The sequence below is a fragment of the Tasmannia lanceolata genome, unplaced genomic scaffold (assembly GCF_043159265.1).
Source record: "Tasmannia lanceolata isolate RefF3 unplaced genomic scaffold, GAP_Taslan_0.1 ptg000012l, whole genome shotgun sequence".
Lineage (NCBI taxonomy): Eukaryota > Viridiplantae > Streptophyta > Magnoliopsida > Canellales > Winteraceae > Tasmannia > Tasmannia lanceolata.
Window position 1 is genome coordinate 37,615,549 of NW_027518689.1, and position 23,259 is coordinate 37,638,807.

General features: G+C 39.8%; 2 protein-coding genes across 2 annotated transcripts; one reads left to right on the top strand and one right to left on the bottom strand.

Moving 5' to 3' along the window:
• Positions 1–1,214: 1,214 nt before the first annotated feature.
• LOC143888098 (NC domain-containing protein-like protein) lies at positions 1,215–5,130 on the top strand. The gene is made up of 2 exons (XM_077392397.1): positions 1,215–1,431; positions 4,304–5,130. The coding sequence occupies exons 1-2, from the start codon at positions 1,335–1,337 to the stop codon at positions 5,026–5,028; spliced, it is 822 nt and encodes a 273-aa protein (XP_077248512.1). The 5' UTR covers positions 1,215–1,334; the 3' UTR covers positions 5,029–5,130.
• A 128-nt stretch (positions 5,131–5,258) lies between these two features.
• On the bottom strand, positions 5,259–22,184 carry LOC143888097 (UBX domain-containing protein). Its single transcript, XM_077392396.1, has 4 exons — positions 21,195–22,184; positions 16,624–16,794; positions 16,257–16,460; positions 5,259–5,722 (listed from the first exon to the last, which is right to left on the bottom strand). The coding sequence occupies exons 1-4, from the start codon at positions 21,999–22,001 to the stop codon at positions 5,492–5,494; spliced, it is 1,413 nt and encodes a 470-aa protein (XP_077248511.1). The 5' UTR covers positions 22,002–22,184; the 3' UTR covers positions 5,259–5,491.
• Positions 22,185–23,259: the final 1,075 nt, after the last annotated feature.

Consider the following 23,259-nt stretch of genomic DNA (forward strand, 5'->3'; position numbering starts at 1 on the left):
TATGGGGGCAACAGGGACATCATTGAACTTTGATGGTGTCCTAGAACAATACTCACTATTGGGGCTGTTCACCATAGGGATAGCAAGCTGGGGTTCATTCTAACCTTGGATAGATTTGCTATCCTCTGCTCAAGTCGACCTTTGTTCTTGGATAAAATATTATGAAAACAGAGTGGAGAAAGACAAATTTTAAGATAAACTTATCCAAGCAGGATAGTCAATGATAGGAACAGCTTATGAAAGGATTTCTATTCCCGTGGTGAACAGGCACCATTTGAAAAGTATTATTTGTGAATGCTAGTTCCACTCTCATGAGCAGAAGGAGGGGTGATATCGTCATTGGCTTGTATAAATGTGGATTCCCATGATGTATGCAGTGGATTTCCCTCTCCACTGGGGTGAGTGGTCATAGCAGTCAACTAATTCATGATTGCAAGTTTTGCTTTGGCATAAATTGTGGAGAGATTTGGTGTAATTGTGTTGAGTTCATAATTATGTTGGTGTAGTTGTGTTTAGTTCACCCATAATTCATCTATTCCTCATCATGTGACAAAAGTATAAATAATAAATTAAAATCTTTATAATATTATTAGACCATTCACATGGACAAAGGATCTCAATGGTGTTCTTTGTAATTAGATACTCTTAACTCATTCAAATAATCTAATTATATCTTTCTCTAGGGATTTGCTAGGGACCATCGCAGACAGGCTGTTGCATGAGAGAGCAGCCATCTAATTAGTTGTTTTTTATCAGCTAAGGAAACCGAAGAGTACAAAAGAGAGAAATAAACCCTCTACACCTGTGAGGAAGTGCAAAGAGAATACCAAATCCATGGAATAAATAGCACCATGGAAGGTAATGATGTACAAAGAGAGAAGAAAGCACATTAAACTATAAAAGTCTCCGTCTTTGGTCTATCTAAACAACCACCCTATTGTTACTGTCAGGTCCGTCACAGCCTTAATATGATTCCTATCGTGTTCAACTAAACTTGAAAACCAAGTAAACAAAGCCACAAGAATCCAAACACAAGACTTTATATGCTAGTCAATGAGCCACGGTGGAAAAAGAAAAAGGACCTCTACCCAATCATCATTTCACGTCTTGAAAAAAGGCCACATGGGACTGCTGCAAGGTGTGTTGGTAGTTGTTTAACAGGTGCGTTAGGATTGAGACTTTATGGTCTTTTATTTTCTCTTTTATTCCTCTTCTTTTCATTTGGGATTTGTTTATTTATAAAGAAAGTTTCTGGGTTATTTCCTCCTGTTCTTCACTTGCTCTCTTGCTATTGTTTTTTTTTGGCAGAGGAGGTTGAAAAGGGGAATAATAAGATGATGGGTCTTCTCTCTAACAAAGTGGAGAAATCCCAAATTAAGGCAGGTGATCACATTTACTCATGGAGAGCCATTTATACATACTCCCACCACGGTAATTCAATTCCTTCTTTTACCCCAATTTCCCCAGAACTTTGCAATGCAGTCTTCTTGTTGTGGTATTTGGTACTAGGGTTTTTTTTTTTTTTTCTTAATTCCATGTTCAGTTGCTTTGACTTATTTTTTTTCTTCTTATATCTTAAGAAAAAATTGGGTTTCTTCGGATTTTCCAATTGGATGAATTCTAATTTGGGGTTGCATTTTTTTTTCTTCCCGTTTTCTGTTCAATTGTCTTCAGATTTTTTGGGTTGTTGACGTGTTTTGGGAAGATTTGGGTACTGTGGTTTTCTTGTGTTTCAATTCTTTGTTTAGTGTTTTGATGGTGATGCCTTTCTTGGCTTGTCTTATTTGAGAGTATCTGGAGTTGATTCCTTGATTAAAGCTCTCAATAATCTAAAGAATAAACCCTGAAGTTTTCGCCCCCAAGACTAATCAAACCTGGCCAAGTTGGCAATTTTTATGATCTTTTGGTTTTGGGTTGGCCTCAATTTGGGAGATTCTAATTTGGGCTTTGTCCAAAATGCATGATGATGTTTTGATTAGGGAAAAACACAAATTGTGTAAAATTCGTGGCAATTGTGTAAAATTTGAACCCAAGTTTTATATAAATTAATTTTAGTTGCCATTCAAGTCATGTTCCATTTTTTTCATGGTGCATTTGTTAATATTGAGAACAATTGACAGTCAAGCAGAACAATTGGCATCCTCTGGAGTCCACTACCACTAATAGAATTGAAATTTAGGCTCTTGAGACTGCTCCTATGACTAGATGTTTGTTGTTCTCGGTTTGATTTTGCCTGCATTGGTTAGAATTGTGTGTCTAGACTTTCTAGTCGCATAGTTTTTTTTTCAGTTTTGTTCACTGAATGGTTGGGAATTAAGCACCCTTAGCACTGTAGCTCCTGATTGAATTTCATGTGTTTAACTGCCCATGTGAGATTGCATTTCATCTCTTAGGACTTGGGGGTAAGTTCATTGCCGAATGGCTTGCAGGATTGGACAATGTATCTCAGGTAGTGGATGAGAGTTTTGGGTAGTATCCCCCTCAAGAGGTGTCTCTAGTGAACAGGGCCTTATTTGAGTCCCTCCTACCAATTCGCTAGTGAAAGCTAGCAAGATATCTCCCACATGCTTTTTAAAAAGTCCTCTGATCCCCACAAGACCTGGATTACCAATAGCGCCACCATTAAAATTGAATTTTATAGTATCGATAGGAGGGGACCATTTCATCTTACTTTTCCCTTTTCCTACTGCATCTCAGCTATTTCATCCCACTTTTGATAGAGATCTTGAATAGAGTAGTGAGAGAACTCTTTCATCCTCCTTTGCATACAACTTCTTGTAAAATTCCACAGTAGCATCATCTACCTCCTTTTGGTCCTCCATAGGATTCCCCCTAATTATAAGACATCTGATATGGTTGTTCCTCTTTCCATTAGCCATACGATGTAAGAAAGCAGTGTTTCTATCCCCCTCAAGCCAAGTGGCTTGGGAGCGTTGCCTCCATGCTATCTCTTCCCATATGTAAATTGAAACCATCTTTTGCAATATATCTGTTGGTTCTACAAGTGTCATCCTCAAGTGACATTACTTGTCCATTGTTTTGCTTGATTAACAATTTTGTATCCTAAAAGTTTGTCAAGTTTAGGTATATATGGATTCGACTAGTTCGTGATATGATTGGCTTGCTCCCAACTCAAACATGAAGTTATCATCTCTGAACTTGTTTTGTTTCATACTTTCATTTGGACAGTGTTATGATGATGTCATATAGTATCCATAGCATTACTCTGTTTCTGATTGGATGTTGATACCTTAGTTCGTGATATGATTGGGTTTGTACTTAGTGATTATTAATGTTATTTGGATATCCAATACATGAAAGTTTTAATTTGGAGCTCGTTGACCATTAGACACCTTTGAGTAAATCTGCTGATTATTTTCTTGTAGAAAGTAGCCAGGTAGCTTTTTGCATTTGATCCTCCTTGGAAAACCATGCATAAGCAATCAGAAGGGAGATGATATCACCAGTGTCTTATTTTGATATTGGAACGTATCTCCGTTTTTTAACCCGGAATTTATCTAGGAATGCCACACTTTTACTTTAAGCTTTAGTGATTGGCTGCTGATAACTTCTTTGGAATTCTAAGAGCCAATAAGAAGAGCATAGAATAAAATAACTGTCAATATCAATACAGGGGAGTGGAGATATCATCTCCTTTACCCAAAAACTTAAAATTTAAGGATTTATGTTGTTGAAAAACATGGTGCTTGTGATGGATACAAAAAGAGAGCTGTTTTTGTTACCTGTGGCTATGATGCTAAAACAACAGATTCTCATGTGCACGAGAAACATAGTAAATGACCTGGTGAGACCCATCTATAGACATACAATGGGGACCATCCAAAAGAAAATAAACAAAAAATAGACATCATGTGGATAATCTCCCACTATACATGGATAGTCTGTTGACCTACCTCATGATTTGTTATCTCAAATCATTACTCTGACAATATAGAGCATCAAATTTCTCTTTCATGGATTGTTGAAGGACTGCCTTAGTTGCAATGGGATCACCAAAAACAATCTAATTTGGAATAATAAGTTAATGCATTTTCTTGACTAATTCATTTGGAACTGGAATTTGGTTTGTCTTGGGCCTGAATGACTCATATGTGCCTGCAATTTTCCGTTGTTTCCTCTACCAATCTCTTGGCGGCCTTTTTCGTAAAATATCTTGTCTTTAGACCTTTAGATTGTAGCATCAAGAAACCTCTTCACAGCACATTGTTTCCTCTAGTCCCACTCTCAAAACACAGAAGCAACGTTTTAATGTTCTGCATTCATTCGATTGCAAACAATACAGGCATTTATGTTGGAGGCAACAAAGTGGTGCACTTTACACGTGAGAGAGATACATCTTCAAACACAGATACATCACCTGACTCCTCCAGTTTTGGTTCGAAGCTACCGTCGGGCTGTTTGACCTTCCCTGACTGCGGATTCAGGCAGCCTAACAGTGGGGTGGTCCTATCTTGCTTGGACTGTTTCCTCGGCAATGGATCCCTCTACTACTTCGAATATGGAGTAGCACCATCGGTTTTTCTCGCCAAAGTTCGGGGAGGAACATGCACCACTGCGACATCGGACCCACCGGAAACAGTAATCCATAGAGCTATGTATCTCCTCCAGAATGGGTTTGGGAACTATGATGTGTTCCAGAACAACTGCGAGGATTTTGCTCTCTACTGCAAGACGGGACTTTTGATCATCGAAAATTCAAGCATGGGAAGGAGTGGCCAAGCTTCTTCGCTCATTGGCGCCCCTCTAGCAGCCCTTTTATCATCTCCTTTGAATCTTTTCATGGCTGGTCCTGTTGGGGTAGCCACTGTTACTGCAGGGATGTACTGTGTGAGCAGGTATGCGACCGATATTGGAGTTAGAACAGATGTGATCAAGGTGGCAGTGGAAGACGTGGCTGTAAATCTTGGGTGGGTGGAGCCTCCAGAGCAAGCTCACAAGGAATCAGAGGTTTCTGATGGGCAAGGGCAAGCCCCCAAGAGTGGGCTTCTGGAACAAACATCCAGTTAACATGGATTCGCACGTGGGCATCGCTGTAGTTGTGTGTGGGCATGTGCCCGGTTAGGTTATTGATAAGGAATGGATTAATGTTAATAAATTGATTTTCTCGTATACATGTCTGGTTTTTCCTTGCTGTGTAATATGTTTGTTTGTGTATGTTCAGAATGGCGAAGAAGGAAAACCCAAAAATGATAGGAGGGATTTGCAGTTGCACAGACCTCAAATCTGCCATGGTTGCATTTAATTCTACGTACAATAATCAGTTTCGTAATTGAAATCAATTCTGAATATCCAAAAAGAACATGACCTTAGAGTTGGGTTGCTGAAAAAGAAAAGTAGATCCAAGTAACCTTAAGACAATGCAGAGATCAATTTCATCCTACTGAGAAATAGACAAAAAATACTGAATGAAATTTTCATTTCCTGTTCCCAACACGGGATATTGTTAGATCAGATCACTAGGATGATCAGATTATGAGTCCAGCTCAATAAAAAGGCTCGCCTGGGGATGCAATCCCGCTTCCTTCAACGACAAGGAGTGCTTTTCGAGGCCATAGATGACCCGGGGAAAGTTTGATACCAGGCTATACTTCTCAGCTTTCAAGCACTCCAAAGAATCAACATAGTCATAGAGAGATTGGATGGTAGCTGAACTATGGAACCTCCTTTCTTTGCGCTCTCCAGTTGGGAACCTCACAAGTACCTGAAAACAATTTAAATGTTTTTTTAAGAACAGCAGCATTTATTTTTAAAAAAATTGAGATATTCATGGATTAGCTTTGGACTTCAAAAGAGTGTGTAGTAGACTAACGCAGTGCTGGCCATGGAAATGCCTGCTGAGAACAGAGGCAGTTGGCATAAAGTGGACATGTCGAAAATATTCTATTAGGGAAATGTTATCAGCACTATGGCACTCCTCAATTTATTAAAAGTAAGGTATGGCCCGCTCCACAGGATGATCCAAACCGTCCATTAAATGGGCCACAGCCTAAATAGGTTGTGCCCCAAAAATCATTTACATAGGTTGATCCTAACCCTCCGATCTGAATGTTAGAGGGTTGATCCTAACCCTTTATAGGATCGGAGGGTTGGGATTAACCTATGGAAATAATTTTCGGGGCACAACTTATTTAGGCTGTGGCCCATCTAATGGACGGTTTGGATCATCCTATGGTGCGGGCCATACCGTACTTTTAATAAAGTGAGGAGTGCCCTCATCAAAATACAATAGTGCTGATAACATTTCCCTTCTATTAATAGCATAAAAAGTACATATAAGAACTGCGAACCTCAGTGATAGAATTCCCACCATACAATTTATAACTAAAACCAGGAAAAATCTGTGAAGACTATTCTTTAAAACACAGTAGTATTTGTCCCATATCCACCATGAAGTAAACTTTGGAGCTGATAAAACTATAACAACTTATAGGGCTGGTTGTACTAATCTAAAAGTGTGGGTTGAGATGCCCTATTTGTAGGTAGCCTTGGAGCAGTGTCTTGTTTTACTCTTGTTGTTTGCCTTTAGCTAGCTGGCCTATTTGTAGGTAGCCTTGGAGCAGTGTCTTGTTTTCCTCTTGTCGTTTGCTTTTAGCTAGCCGGTTTGGGGTTGATTTGCATGTTCTAATTTCTCTAATATATTACTAGTTCAAAAAACACAGAATTGTATTTGTTAGTAATTTGGTGATAGGTTTTTCAACAGAATCTAATAAATGAAAATTCGCGAAGAGAAAAAACAAGGGACGAGAAGAAAAAAACATTCCAACGCATGAAATCATTTCCATATCATTTGAATTTTTTAGTAGGGAACCTGTGGAAGAGAAAATCAAACACCTTTGATGCAGCTGTCAATATATTTGAACGCAAGACCACATTGCAGTCTCACCATTCCAGCATGGATTGTACATCAAATCTCATTTTTGTCCCTTAAAATGTGCAAAAATATACGGATAAATAGGAGGTTATCCTTTCATTAAATTCCTATTGGCTGAAGAAAGGACTAATAGGAGGCTAAATTGGGAAGCCAATAAGGTGGTTGGTATAGACAAGTGGAAGAGAGGATTGCTGACAGAAAAATCCCAAGTCGCTTGGAGCGGGTTCCGGAGGAGCTTCTCATCGAAAATGCTGGACTTTTTAATTCAACATATCTTGGACGAATTGGAGAAGTGTGCGGCTTAGGTGTCCTGGATATGGGCTATATCCACGATCGAGGTTGGTTTGAAAGATTAGTTTTTTCATTAAGACTGTATTTTTGTTTGGATCTTTCTACTTTACGATTTGTTCACCGGAGGCTTGGAAGTAAGAGCAGGTGTGGCATACCTGGTGGTTGTAAATTTTAGATTGTAAAGGATGAAGGAAGAAAAGTCACTGTATTTTGCTTTGTTCTTCCCGTCTTACTATTTCCTGGTAAAGGATATGCCCGATCCAGTTTGATATTTTGTAATACAGGGCGGGATTTCTGGTCCCCGCTGTAATTCTAATATCAATGAAATATGTCATCTTTCAAAAAAAATATACGGATACATGGGCTGATTCTCTGGCAGAATCTCCAATGGGTAATTTGCCCTATAACTTTCAAAATCTACCCAATTTCGTCCCCAACTCATGCCACCAGCCACATGCTTTTAAACTCAGAATCTCCAATGGGTAATTTGCCCTATAACTTTCAACCGTTCCATTTGTCCCTTCGTGCAACAAGGAACCAGTTGAGAGACTCACTTACTCACAGCAAGAGAGTTCCTTCGTTGAATACACAACCCTCACACATGGCATTGCACCAATCATCACTATTGCCAACCTACTCACATGGGACATACCAATAAACACTATTGGTCTACTTGAGTTTTAGTTGACACTGCAACTTTTAAAGTCCATCACTCGGGACACTTGTTGTGATCCATCAATGCTCTTCCAGGCATCGCTGCCCACGAGAATCACTCTCAGATTGTATGGTCATTTGGTCATCTTGCGCACTACTACCTCAACTAAATTGTAGCACACAGAGCCCATTGTGGCTTCCCATACCAGCCAGCATTACTTTTTGGACTTCGTTGGTTTCTTACACATAATATGGGGCTCCTAATTGTGGAAGGCGATTCCGCTAACGTTATCGTTTGGGCGTCTCACAAATTTGATCAATGAGATACGCGATCTCATTCGCATTATACAGCCGTCATTGGTACATCGATGGTATTCGGCTAACACTTTGGGAGATTGGTTGGAGAAGTAGGGAGTTGGTCTACTGGATACGAATGTTGTATTTAATGATCCTGGAGCGAGACTCCCGTGATCAATTGTACTGCACAGGGACATCTTGTCCCTTTCGCTTCTAATTATCTTTATCTGAAATAAATTACTATCTTTCCAAAAAAAAAAAAAACATGTACTCAAACCAACACCCCCCCCCCCCCCCCCCCCTCTCCTCTCCTCTCCTCCTTCCTCTCCATCCCTCCCTTTTTGATGAGGTAGTCGTAGATTTCGGCTTCTTACAAAAACAGGACGAAGCGTGTGTTTACAAAAAGGTGTGAGTGCAGTACCCTTTCTTGTATTTCGATGATAAGGGAGTGATGTAAGAATGTTGTCAAATACGAGGATTTGGTTTTAGAGTCTCTTTGGTATGAAGGACTTGGGAGAAGCATCTTACATTCTACATCTCAAATTATTTAGAGAATGAAAGAATGTAGTGCTTAGATTCTCTAAGCAGACTATTTTTTTTTTTTCGAATGGCACTAAGCAGACTAATATTGAAAAAGATATTGGCTAAGTTTTTCATGAAGGATTCAAAGAGGGTAAATTCACTTTAGACATGGACTTGGTACTCCAATCCATGAGAGTCATCCGCTTGCAATCCCCATTGTTCAAATTTCTCCAGTGCCAATTTGTTTGGTGCACATGCTATTTGGGCCACCAGCTCGAGGCTACATGGTTTTTTTATTGCTTTCTCTTGAGTTGAGTGCCAACTTGTTTATGGCATAGATCTCTTTGGGAAGCTTCACCACAAAGCCACCCCACTCATTTAGCTATTAGCTCTCTGGCAGCACAATTCTATCAGTCTCTTATACAACATTGTTAAGGACTATATCCAAGTTTCGGAACTCATGGTCATTGGGTTGGGCCAACCTGACCTATATGGTTGAAGTTCTTCACTTCAACATAAAGAATGACAAGATCTTAGCAAATCCTCCTAAAAATGTTTACATCAACACTGATAGAAATTAGCAAGAAGTGCAGTATTCAAATATAGGATCACACACTCTAGTGCTAGCCCACTTGGCACAAGGAGTTCACATCACTAAGCTTCCTCTTTGCTACCATGTACTCAAAGTAACACATGCCCTACAGACAATAGCCATGACAGATTCAAAGTAATCAATAAACATGCATAATACAACTTCACATTTCAGCTCATTGCTGCCTCGCTTTCAAAGCAGCTCACGTTGCAAACACGGCTTGATATTGACTCTCAATATCAAGAAAATCATGCCCCTATGCTTCAAATGGAAACTTCCCCATGTTTCACATACAATTCAATCATCAGATCTCTAATTGCTTATGCATTGAACCATTCAACATCACTACTTTATGTGGACAAACTGTTCTAGCAAGCAAATATTTCAGCTCCAATCCAACTATACCGTGATCATGTCCATCTTCAACTTCCACACCCTAGAGGATGCATTAACCATGGTCATGTCCACCATTGCAACCATGTTCAATTCCTTTAACCAATCATGTTAACGGCCACCATTGTAACAACCAACTCACATGACATCCGAAGTCTAGGTATCACTATGCCCATATTTACGATTTGATGCTGATTTTCATAAGATTTCACTGTTTTCATTGTGATAACCCCATGCTTCACCCCCACATACCTGTATGACGAGGCCAATAATCTCAAGTACAAGGCTCCTTAAGGCCCTCCACACTTGAAACCTCCTGTGCCCCAATCCAATAATGAAAAATTGTGAACCCATCAAACACTATCTTGCTACTAGCCCACCCTATCATGCCTAACAATAAGCTCAAAACTTGTGATCATCCTACATCAAGAGCTAGTCGATGCAATTATGCAAAGCCCTCTGGACTTGCCCAAATTGAACCCCCAGTTGGACATGAGCTACTCATGTCGTGTTTCAATCTGCCAAGTCCTTTGACTTGGCCACTCAAGGCACGTGGTCATACCGTGAGCCAATGCACAATACCACTAGTCTTCCCTAAATGGCCAAAGCTGACTTTATACTTTATAGTATCATTGTAAGTCACCATAATTGATTGTCCCTCAAGACAACTCACAACATGAACCCATGTATCCATTGGAATGCTTAGAAAGTTGGTCATTGTTGTTTTTTTCCTGAAGTTTTTTAGCTGATCGTCGTAGTTTACATTTATTTTAATGATTATGGAATATTTAATTCAAGCAAGAACTATCATTGGATACTTTTGGAAATCCATTTTGAAAAGGTTTTATTAGGGATGGGAGTTTCATGAAAATATCAAACTAAGAAACAAATCGAGGAGGAGTGAAGACTATCAGGGATGTTTTTAGAAGCCGCCGGAACATCCCAATGGGAGGTTCCCAATCGCTGGATTTTCTCTGCGTTTGTGGTACAAACCTTGAGCGACTTTCAGATCCTTATCTGTCTTGCTTAGATGGAGGCTACTCCACCTTGGAAATTTTTGAATCCCTCGGGATTTTTAATCTCTGCTGCAAAAGAGCTCTCTTGGGCAAGGAGCCATGGCAGAAAGACCTCTTTGGTCTCATTGGCCCCCTCCGCGTTCGCATGCTGGCTCTCTGGGGAGTTTGGAAGATTGGGACTCCAGGGAGAGAAGTTTGGAATTCGGAGCTAGGAAAACTCCTGGTCATAGAGCAGTGGAATCAAATCGAAGACCATTACCGAATGGGAGCGATTGGATGTGCTTAAAATGCAATTACAGAAATTTTGGTTCTCGCACCTGGTGCAGGAAGTGCTCCGAATCTTGACATAGAGAGAACACTACCTTAGTTTGGAGACCTAAAATGATCCAAGTTGCACCTTGTGATGATGATCGATGTTTGGATGTACCAGATTCTGTAGTAGAAGATAGAAAGAAAAACCTTAAGAGCTGTCTTCTTGGATCCTTAAAATCTGGTTCTTGGCTTTTGGAAGATGTTTGGGCTTGGGCTAAACATTTCTAGGGTCTGCTAGAGTTGGAAAAGCCTTTTGCCATTAGTACCGTGGATATTTTATTCTGGTTCGACTCTGAATTTCAGGCCACCTCTATCCTTCGTCGTGGAGGTGAGGCTTTTGGGGGTTATCTTTCTTCCCTCCAACCCTGGTTCCCTTGCTTACAATACGGGTGCTAGAACGGTTCGGTTGAGGTTTTATAATATTCCTCTTCATGCATGGTTTGCTACCACGGTGGAGATTCTGGGATCACACCTGGGCCAGGTCCTAGAATCCCAGCTTTTTGGGAATCATTCTCACTGTTTGGCTCACTATTTGGCTTTTGCCTCTGCCTTGGTTATATCCCCTTTGTGGAAATCTATTCCTCAGTCCATTAACTTAAAGGTAGATTCTAACATTTATTCAGTGAGAGTTAAGGTGGTTTCTGAGGACAGTATGAATTCTCCGGCATTTCCGGTGGTGGGCGAGGCCAGTAGTAAAGACAATTTGCCACTTTTTGAGGGATCCGTTCAGATTCCTGATGATATAGGCTCATCGGCGGCGGTTTCTCCACCGGAAAAGGTGGCAGAGGCCTGTGAATGTGGATCGAAGCCGGCGGTGGTTCCCAGTTCAAATTTTGAATTCCCCACCTACCCACTCTGTGATCGCTCATGTTTCGTCAGAAAGTAGGGAGGCCAAGGTTAGGGGTCCTGCGAGTCTGCCAACTGTAAGAAAATCAGTTTTGGCACATCCACGTGGCACTAAAAGGAAGGCGGGTAGAAAATAGGATGTCGATACTTTTGGCATAAAATCGGCAAAGGATTTAAAGGTTTTAAAATTAAAAAATAGGTTTCTCACAGATGGGAAAAGTGATGATGTGAAAAGCACACGATCGGGTAAAGGTAAATTCAGGAAAAGAGGCTGTCGATACTTTTGGCATAAAGTCGGCAAAGGATTAAAGGTTTTAAAATTAAAAAATAGGTTTCTTGCGGATGGGAAAAGTGACGATGTGAAAAGCACACGCTCGAGTAAAGGTAAATTCAGGAAAGGCCCAGGGAAGGATATTCGTCTCTTGGCGACACGTGGAGGCTTATTAGTACTCAATAGAAAGATTAAGTGCCTGTATAGAAAAAAGGAAATCAGAATGAAGAAACGTGGTCTCGATAGTCAACTCCACCTTCGAAACTTTAAAAAATCGCCTAGTCCAAGTATGTCTAGCAACGATCATCTTGAAGACTCAAGCATAGTAGCCAATGGGGTAATTACCCTGGTAAATGAAGATCTAGAGCTTCTAAAAAATCTTAAATATAACGAAAAGTTGGCAAGGAAGGAATCGCCTACACCGGCTGAGGTTTTGCTCTCCCCTCTTAAGAAACAATGGCTGAAAGAAAGCATTGCAGGTGCTCGAAATTCGGGGATGTCTCCTTCCCAGACCACTTTGAATAGTGAGGAGGAACTTCACACCACCCTTCGTAATTTGCCTATCTTTAATAAGATCCTAGAAAAGGAGAGGCAAACTCGAAGGCGCCTGGGGGAGGAGGATAAGCAATCAGCGATCTCATCATTGTAAATTAGGCGTGAACCTCTGGGCTCGGGCTAGGATCGGGAGTGAGGGTTCCCCAACAATGGAAGACACGTAGTGAATAATGCAGCTTAATGGTAATCATGATAAGGGTAAGGGTATTTGTTACCGCCAGCTTCTGATGATCCTGGGTGCTTGGAGCCGGAGGGTTTTAACGATTTCTTAGTGATGGGAGATGTTCTTGGGATCTCGTATTAGGAGGATTTAGGCAAGACCAGAGAGATGTTCCTTGGAGCGCAATCCAGAGTCGCAGACAGTTAGAGAAAAGGCGAATGAAATAGAACCTAAATTGTGAAGAGTTAGAGGAATTTCTTGAGATGTTGCTTCGATCTGATGCTTTATGTAGCTTGCAGTGCCGAGTAAAGATCCTAAGTAAGGCTAAACCGTAAGTTGTGGATTTGTTTATCTGATTTCTCAGGGAATGTATTTAGTCATGAAATTTTTGTTTGATATCAGCATCAGAGCCAAATTGGAAGAAGTGGGCCACAGGAAGTTGGGTATTTAGTATGGGGGAGGAACGTATGATGTCGGTACCATTCTTATAGGTTCGGGGAAAGGAAGCTTGCTGAAAGGATTGTGGTGCATTGGTTAATTTGGGTGACGTAATCTTAGAAGCACGAAGCGGGGGCGGGGGCGGGAGCGGGGGCGGGGGCGGGGAAGCGTGGGTTCTAGAAAAGTCTAAGTTTGGGAGCGCCATGGGAGCGTGTATGTAATATTTCAAAATTCAAGCACATCAAAAAATAATAGTTTCTAACCATTTTCATATGTATCTTTCAAAATTTAAGTACATCTAAAAGCTAATTTCTAACCATCTTCACCATCTTCATTTGTGTGCACTCGTTCCTCGTGCCTTCTGAAGATGCACAAGCCTTTGTGCTTTCTCCAACGAATTACTTTGAAGAGTTGGAGGAGTTTGATATAAGGAAGTTGGTGATCGTGGGACTTATAGAGTAATAGAAGCAAGCTGTGAGCGTCATTAGAGCAGTTCCTGTCTCTCTGGGGTCGCGCTCCCTGGAAGCTCCTTCCTAAGGAGCGTGGAATCGAGGTTCCGAGGTGGGAGCGGCACCCCGAGAGGAGGTTCCTGCTTCTAAGGACGTAATCCCAGACCCTATGTGTATTGAGAGTAGCCTTTATTTCTCCTTAGCTTGAGAGCCCATGGTCTTTCCGCTAGTTGAGGTTTTTTGGCCAGGGAGATCTTCATATTGTTGTTACTCAAGAAGGAATAGATGGGGGACCAGAGGGATGATTTAGGGCCAGAATAGGACCACGGGTTGCTCCAGAATCATTTGTCGTAGAATTGAGGATAGGAATGATTGGGTCATGTATCTTAATTTTCCACTTTATCCTGGGTCTGGGTGTGCCCAGCCCAGTACAAACTAATATTTTGTATCGCAGGATGGGACTACTGGTCTCGAATGCTTCATGGATATTAATGAAATTTGTCATCTTTCAAAAAAAATCATTGGATACTTTTATTGCGTTGACGAGTGTATCGGCATACCTGTCTATTTATTTGCTTGTCAAAAATGTTTTGCTACAGGTTCGTTTCTCATCAGTGAGTTTCAAATAGGGTCTATAGGTCTTCTAGGGTTAAATCTGTCTCATATTCTTCCAGGATTTCTATCGTTTAATTGCACTGTGAATTGTCTGTCACTATCCATAAATTGTCATTTTTCCATAGTTATAGCTTGAGAGATTCGTTCTTTCGCTTAGGCTTTCCTATCTGGATATTTTAACTTTGCTATATCTTCTTGGAAGTTTCTCTTTTCATCTGGAATCCTAGAGATCCCGGAGGCAGGTTTTGGTAGTTTCAGATGATCCAATCAGTTTGAAGTTTCAAGAGGTTTTGTTTAGGAGTACGTAACTATTCGCAGTCTCGAAAAGATACGGGGGATAGTTTTAAAATATGGTTATAGAAGATGTAAAGTTCACATTCTGTAGAATAGAGGAAAGGAATGTTGGTTCCTACTATAATTTTTGGTTATTTTGGTTACTTTTTAAATTGGTCTTGGGTATGCCTGTGCCAATTCACCTTAATATTTTGTATTGCAGGCTGGGACTCCTGGTCCCAAATGCTATCTGAATATTAATGAAATATGTCACTTTAAAAAAAAAAAAAAAATGTTTTGTTACAATTTGAACTATAAGTGTACAAAAAAGTATTTTAACTGATGAAATGATCAAATAAACAATAAATATACTTAAGTGCTAACAAGCACACAACTAAAAAAGGGCGGCCCAGTGCACGAGGCTCTCGCCATTGCGGGGTCTGGGGAGAGCTAGATGGACGCAGCCTTACCCCTACTTAGCAGAGAGGCTGTTTCCGTGACTCGAACCCGTGACCACCAAGGTCACAATGGAGCAACCTTACCGCCGCTCAACCTTACCGTTGGAGCAACCTTACCGTTGCATAAAAAATTAAAACTTCAAGAGTAATACGTCCCACTAGGTATGCAATAGTCACAATAGTCACTAACAAGTACACAACTGCACAAGAAATTAAAAATTTACAAGTAATCAGTCCCACTACGTATGCAATAGTCACTAGGCACAAGCTACACTACATATGGTAGTTCATGAGTTAAAGATGGATAATCAAATTTTAGAGAACTAGTTCATTGTATACCTCAGTTATTTACCCAACAAATTTAAAAACTGAAATTGTAATTTCTGAAAATTGGTTTAGACATATTTCCGCACACTCCTTACATTAGCATGTGTGGGACCAGTGGCTCGATTGGGTCCCACAGCATGACACAGTTGCACTCCCTACACAAGCATGTAGGAGTAGCCTATTCTTCAATGTGGCTTAGACAGTTTAGTCACGCTCTCTACATGAGCATGTAGCTGTAATACAAGGTGATGTAAATACTGAAAATTGGCTTTGGGTCTCGCAATGAATAAATAACAATATAAATTAGAAATAATGTATAGTAAGCACTAATACAGCTCAATTTGCATGCATCTACAGCTAAACTACATATACTCAAAGGACGTCCCTTGGAAGAAAGCAAATTAGAAGAGGCATCTTGCATATATTTAACAGTACCAATAATTTTTTTCATGGATAACATTTAGGGAGCAATTTATCATCAAAATTAGCAAAATCAAATTAGAAGGAATGTAAAACAAGCACTAATACAGCTCAATTTGCATGCATCTACAGCAAAGCTACATATATTCAAAGGACATACCTTGGAAGTTAAAATACAACATGTTTTATGTATTTTTATAGCTATAGTTTCACAAGAAGATACCCTCAACAGACTATCTTTTGTCATTAATAAGAGGATCTTGCATATTCTTTAACAATACCAAAAAAATAAAAAATAAAATTCATGGATAACATTTAGGGAGAAATTTATCATCAACATTAACAAAATCAAATAAGACCAAAATATATCAAAAGCAGGAAAAGTTTGCAAAAATCCCAAAGTAGCTCAAAGGAAAAAAAAAATTGCACATACTTCCAGTAAAAAATAACAAAGTTCAAGTTCTAGAGGGATTACATGTGTAACATTGGGTCCCTTTTCAGGTTCAGCTCCGAGAGCCATTGCTTTCTCTTGCCGCCTTCTAGCTAGCGCAGCTTCTTTCTCTGCCACTTCACGAGCTGCTCTTTCTCGAGCCTCTTCTTCCTCCTTTCGTTTCCTCTCAGCTTCCGCAGCTTCCCTTTCCAACCTCTCTTGCTCTTCTTTTCTTTGGCGTTCCCTAGCCTAGTTTTTAAAAAATTTGATACATCAATGTCTCATAAGGATCTCAACAATATCGACATTGTTCTTTCTAGAAGCATTAGAAGGAGATACAGATTGGTTAGGAAAACTACCAAAGTACCAAGTACTCAAAGCAACAAATACTAATGCTCAAAAAACAACATACTTGATCAGCTTCAAGTGCTGCCCGGTATGCAGCATCTTGCTCCTCCCTTAAATGCACGGCGTTCCTTCTTTCTTCTGCATCAAGCCGAGCGGTGACAAGAACAGTAGCACTCTCTTCATGCACCCTTTGTAGGATTGAGAGCATTTGCTCAGGAGACCTTGGTCCCTCGATCTGTAGGGCATGATACAGAGACAACAAAGACAATAAGTACGCATAGAGATGGAATTTTTATCTTTTCTTGTATGAAAATATAGATTGAAGTGAAGAGAAAGTAAACAAATTAAGATCATTTTGGTACCAAAAACATAAAAACCTAATTTCAAACAAGATTAAAGACAAAAGAATAAAGTTTTATAAAGTGAAAAAATTAATGAATTATTGCCCTGCTAGAGAATCACTCAATACTACACTCACATTGAAAACATATTAGTTCCAAAATTATTAGGCATTTCCTTCCACTCGCTTTATAGAGGGCAGGTTGTTTGATCTAAAGATTTAAAGCATGTATATAAGAGAATCGACCCAGAAGGAGATGCATCTCCTGACAAATTATGGATATAAAGTTTAAACCATAATCTGACCCTCTAATCAAATTACTCCTCATTCGCAGAAAGCAAATAAACAATTAGTTCAGGATGTCTGTACCCACCAAAATCGTGGACATCTACATAATTCCTTTGTGATATCTCCCATGGAATCCATATATTCATATCTGTCATGTTCAAACATCAAACACCTCATCACTCCTAGTGATTTGAGGCACCTCATTCCTCCCTAATGCAGCCCTAGTAGTCGCCCTATGGTTTGGGACAGGTTGTTGTCTTTCATCATCATTTTTTTTTTTTTTTTTATTGGTGAGAAATTTCATTAAAAGAAAACAAAGACCGTGGAGGGCTATACATACATCATAGAAAGAATTGAAAGTACAGAAGGAATACAGGGGCAACATAAAAGGATTTATACAAGTTATACGTTTCGTCACCACTTTGTGGAAAATCGTTAGGTCTCCAAAATGGCATTTTCCCTTGGCCCAATCTTTTTTTTCTCCTTTTCATTCGGGAAGGACAAGAAAATTTCATACCGAGGGATAGGCTAACCATTCCTCCTATGTTATGGTTGACGTTGTTCATAGCTTGATTGGTTTGTTCGTAGGGACAAAATAATCGCTTGCATACTCTAAGAAGATAACCCGCTTCTCAAAGGCAGGGAAGAACTAATGATTAGATTCCACTGATTTATCATGAAAAAAAAAATTCCTAGTGGCCAAACATGGCCCAAGTGGTGAGAGGGGTAGGTCAGTGGGAGATGAGAAGGGGGCACGATTGACATGAGCTTGGGAAGTGGCTAAAAATAAGGAAAAATTCAATCCAATTTTGAGTAGAGTTTTTTGTTTCCTGATTTGTTGCCACTTCTCATCACTTGTAGACACTAGTTTCCTATTTTTTGTTTCCTGATTTTTATTCACTTTACCCCCATCTCCACTTGGAGACACCGATTTATCATGAAAAACAAAATTCAAGGTAGCCAAACGTGCCCTAAAAGTCTATAGACCAAAATCAGAATGTTAGAGATATCAAATAGATAGTCAGAAATAGAAATGCTTCGCTAAGCCAAATGATTATGATATTTGAGAACAAATGATAGGTCGTTCAATATATCATTAAGAGTAGTATGAGATAGAAATGCTTTCCTAAACCAAATGATAATGATATTTGAGAACAAATGATAGGTCATTCAATGTATCATTACGAGTATGTCTGGTCCAAAAAAAATCCATTTGAAAACTTCAAACAAATATTGTTGGTTAGACGAACACAGGGCCCAGAAAGAAAGGAATAGAGGAGATGATAGAAAATTGCAGAGAAAGAAATACACAAAAAATTCTAATGGAAGGCTTTCAAAAGTGATTTGCCAAAGATTCTAAAGGGCCTTTTTGGTCTAAACTAGGTAGAAATTGAAAGAAAACCAGTCCATAGACCCAAAATATGAAAATAGAATGTTTGAGATATCAAATAGATAGTCCAAGATAGACATGATTTCCCTAACCCAATAATTGCTTTCCTAAGCCAAATGATTATGATATTTGAGAACAAACGATAGGTCATTCAATATATCATTAAGATTATGTTTGGTCTAAACTTGGTAGAAATTAAAAGAAAACCATTCCACAGACCCAAATAGAATGTTTGAGATATCATAGATAGTCCGAGATACAAATGCTTCCCTAAACCAAATGATAATGATTTATAGGTCATTCAATAAATCATTAAGAGTATGTCCGGTCCAACAAAAACAATCCAGTTGAAAACTTCAAATAAATGCTGTTGGTTAGACCAATACAAGACCAAGAAAGAAATAAATAGAAAAGATGGCAGAAAGTGGCAGAGAAAGAAATACACATAAAATTCCAATGGAAGGCTTTCAAAAGTGAATTGCCAAAGATTCCAAAGGGCCTTTAAAGAGAAGAGCTTTCTAAAAGGATCTCGAAAGAAATTTTAAGAAAAGAAAATGTCTATAGTAAAATATGTCTTTTTGCAGAAGAGGTCTATTGGCAGTCACTGTTTTAGACCAGACAGTGTACATCCTATTTATAGCCAACCATGATAGTTTTCCTTTATCCTTTTTTTTCCATCCTATTTATAGCCAAACATGATGATTTTCCTTTATCCTTTTTCCTCACATGGTAACAATTACATCAATGATTTTAGTTTTCCTTCACATTGTAAATACATCAACCACTTGATCTTTTCTTTCACATGGTACTTACATCAACCATCTAAATATTTCTTTTACGTGATAGCTAATAAAGTAGTTTTACAATAGTAACACATCGCAATACTAAAAAATGACACATGGCCATGCAGTTAATGGCGCATGGCACTACTGGGGGTATCATTTTTCAATGTAAACACGAACCAAGAGGTTTTTATCCGTGGTCGTCAAATTGTGATGGAACATTGATAGCGAATGCATCAACTCAAGACACAAAAGCGGTAAACCAAGCCTGGTGTGCAAGCTAGATATGGAGAAAGCTTATGACATTGTGGATTAGTCATCAATATACATATAATACTTCAGGTGAAAATGTCACCCGAAGGATTCCTTAGGAGTACTAGAGGCCTCCGTCAAGGGGATCCCATATCCCTACCTTTTCATGCTCTTCTTGTTCACGTTGGTGGCGAAAGCGCAAAGTAGACTGGTGGAAAGAATCTCAAATCCTGGCCTGATTGAGGGCTTCAAAGTGGATAATTCCAAACAACGATTATTGCATCTTCAATTCGTCAATGATACCGTCCTCTTCTGTGACAATTCCATTGAGCAGGCTAATCACTTGAAAGAAATTCTAAGATGTTTTAAGGTGGTGTCATACAGGATAAATTTCACAAAATCGGCGATGATGCATATGAAGGTTAACGAGGAGTCAGGGAGAGTTGATCTTTGTGCCAAGGTGTAGGTGGGGCCATCTTCCTTCCTCTTATCTTGGCTCACTTTTTGCATCTCTATAGGAGGTATGATCACACTCATCAAATCGTCAATGGCTAGCGTCTCAATACCCCTACGCTCCTATTTAACTTCCCAGTCAGCATTTTTGGGAGAACAGAACGCCTAGGAACTACATGTGAAATGCGGTGTATGTCATATATTCAAAAAGTTATATGAATTACATGTGAAATGTGGTATATACTGAATTATCATACATACGCAACAACACATGTCACTAGGTGTTTGATGTTGTTAAACCAGTATGATTTGTTTTATTACGTATTTGATGGTTTTTTTTGTGTATATTTGCGTTTATTCTAACATTTCCAGAAGTGTCATCTTAAACGTCCATCACTTGCATATGTTTTCGCACATTTTCATGAATTTTAAAGGATTTCCACTGAATTTTTTTTATCCAAAACCGACATGTTTTCATTTCATTCATGACCGAAACACACACTGAAACCAAAACCTAAAACCTTTCTACAACTACAGTGTGTGGTCTACATAACACCACCTCTAGGCTTAACCTGTTATTTGCATTTTCTCATGACCTCTTGTGACAGCTCCCCATAAGTCCGATGCTTCTTGCCCACAATTGCATCACCTCGTTCTCTATATAGTAACCAAATAGTTAAGTGTATCAGTCTAGGGCATCACCCACCCTAAGCACATATACATGAACTTGGAACTTGGTGTGAAGATAAATGGCACCAAAAAGGAAAAAGCTGACCATTGACAAATCCAAGCCCTTCAAGTACCCATGTAGAAGACACTTTTTTTTCACTCTATAAGAATAAAAATAGCTAAAGTAAAGTCCCTCCAATCCCAACCAACCTAATTGAGCCTAATATGACTCTCAGGATATAACCCATCTAGTTTGATCACACTATTTTCTCACTTCAAATGAAATCAACACCAATTCTTCCCACCATATCCTTATCATCTATTACATGGCAAACATATAAGAATTCTCAAACATCCTAAACCCATCTCTTCTAAAAGCATATAAATTAGAATCAATAACCAAAACAGCCAAATAAACACCCTCAAATCACAAACCACACAAAATCTCTTCTACAAATTACCTGCTCAAGAAGTGCAATCCTCTGATCCGAAGCCGCCATAACCACAGCGCAGAACGGGTACCTCGACGCCTTCAAACTATTACTCATCTTGAACCCTTCACTAGACCTAATACTCCCTCCCCACGACACAAAATTCTCATTAATAAACGCGACCACCGCCTCCGAACACAGAGTACCCTCGCAAAACACCGGCGTATCAGGATGATCAGGCGAATGCAAGTAAACAAACAACAACTTAAACGCCTGTCTAGACAATTGCAATGAGTCCATAAACCCTTGCGTAACGAAATTCGGATGAACCGCTCCGTAATTCCTCTCAAACCCTGAGACAAAATCCAAAGCCTCCGATGCCGCGGCCGAGAGGGAAACAAGAGGAGAAGAAACACCTTCCTCGGCGGCTCCACCGCGGCCCCACCCGATCATGTTGCGAGATTGAGAAAAGACGCTGCCGGCGACCCAGAGTCCAAGACCGATCGCGCCGGAAATCAACCCTAGACTGCCAGAGATCACGGAGAAGGGGAGGGTTATGAGTTTCCATGCCAATCCGGGAGGGGGCGCCACGTCAGCAACGACCGGATTGGAATCAGAATCTTGGCGTGTAGTGGTTTCCGGAGGGAATTCGGAGGGTTGCCAGGAATCGGAATTAGGGTTTTGGGAGGGATTAGGGTTTGTGAAAGAGGAGATTGCGAGTTCGAGATCCCATCCATGAGCGGCGAGAATTTCTGTGCAGAGATCAGGATCTTCGAGGCCTGTGATTGCTTGGAAATACGATAATTTGTCGTTTGAACCTCCCACAGAATCCCCCATTTTTATGTATTTCTTTCTCTCTCTCTCTCTCTCTCTTTCCTAGTTGAAGCTGAAGAAGCAGAGGGAGAGATAGGAGGGAATGAAAATGGGGGTTTTGGTTCTGATTGGAGTGTAATTTGGAAAAACAAGAAGTTGAAGAAGTGGGGGATTTCGCTTTTTTCTCGAAACCCTTGTTTGTTGACTACACCGTTCTCCCTTTTGTCATACGGGTCTCTGTGGTATGCTCGATTTACGAAAATGCCATGGATATTTTTAGCAAAATGATGAATATCTCGTTGCGGTTAAAAATAGAAAAAGATGGATGGATGGATGGATGGATAAGTCGATGAGAGATAGAGATGAAGGCCCTGTTCGTTTTAGATTGTTACAACGGATTGTGGGCCCCAAACCCCCGATTATTGGACACTTTTGGGGCCCACAATCATATGATAATGATCAAGAGACCAGAGTTGTGATTTCGCAACCCTCAATACCCTCGGTACTCATTTCTGTTTAAATTGAATTTAAGTCAATATCCATTTCAATTTCAGCCGTCCATCGGAGTGTCCTATTAATAATTGGGATTTGTGATTAAGAGATGAACGAGGGAAAAAAAGTAGTAGATGATGGAAAATGAAGGAAAATATGAACATATTTTTGTACATCAGCATCTTCTATTCGGACGTAGGAAGCTCTAATGGATTTTGAGCCTACCTCTGGCTCATGATACCAAATTATTTTTAACCTAAGGATATGGATCCAATACACACGGTTCAAATTCAACTCTTGTGCCCAAATCCTATCCATTCAGGTTTCTATTGCCCCCCTCCCCCCCCCTAGTTAAGAGGCGACAGAGCTGGTCGGTTCGTCCCTCTGCAACCCAACTTAGAAAAACCGAGTTTAATTAGCCCTCTTAAAACGTAAGTAGTGGGGGGATTCAGTTTATAGGTAGGTAGCTATTTATAGGTCCTTTAAACACTAAAAGACAAGAAGCTTTCGTGACTTATCAAAGCAGTGGAGTGCTAAAATCAGCATATATTCTTTTGTGAGGACAAGTATTAGGATATAGCATGTCTATGGTGAGGTCTACCAGATGAATGGTCAGGAGTATTTTCAGAATAGGTGGGTGAGCATGATAATAAAATATCATAATTATTTAAGGTAGTTGTTAGAACTTAGAAAGACCGTATCAAAGTACCATTTTTTTCATAACATTGTCCTATGCACCTTCCATGTGACACCTTGTAGTGATCATTTCTGTTGATCTAGTGGGCCACCA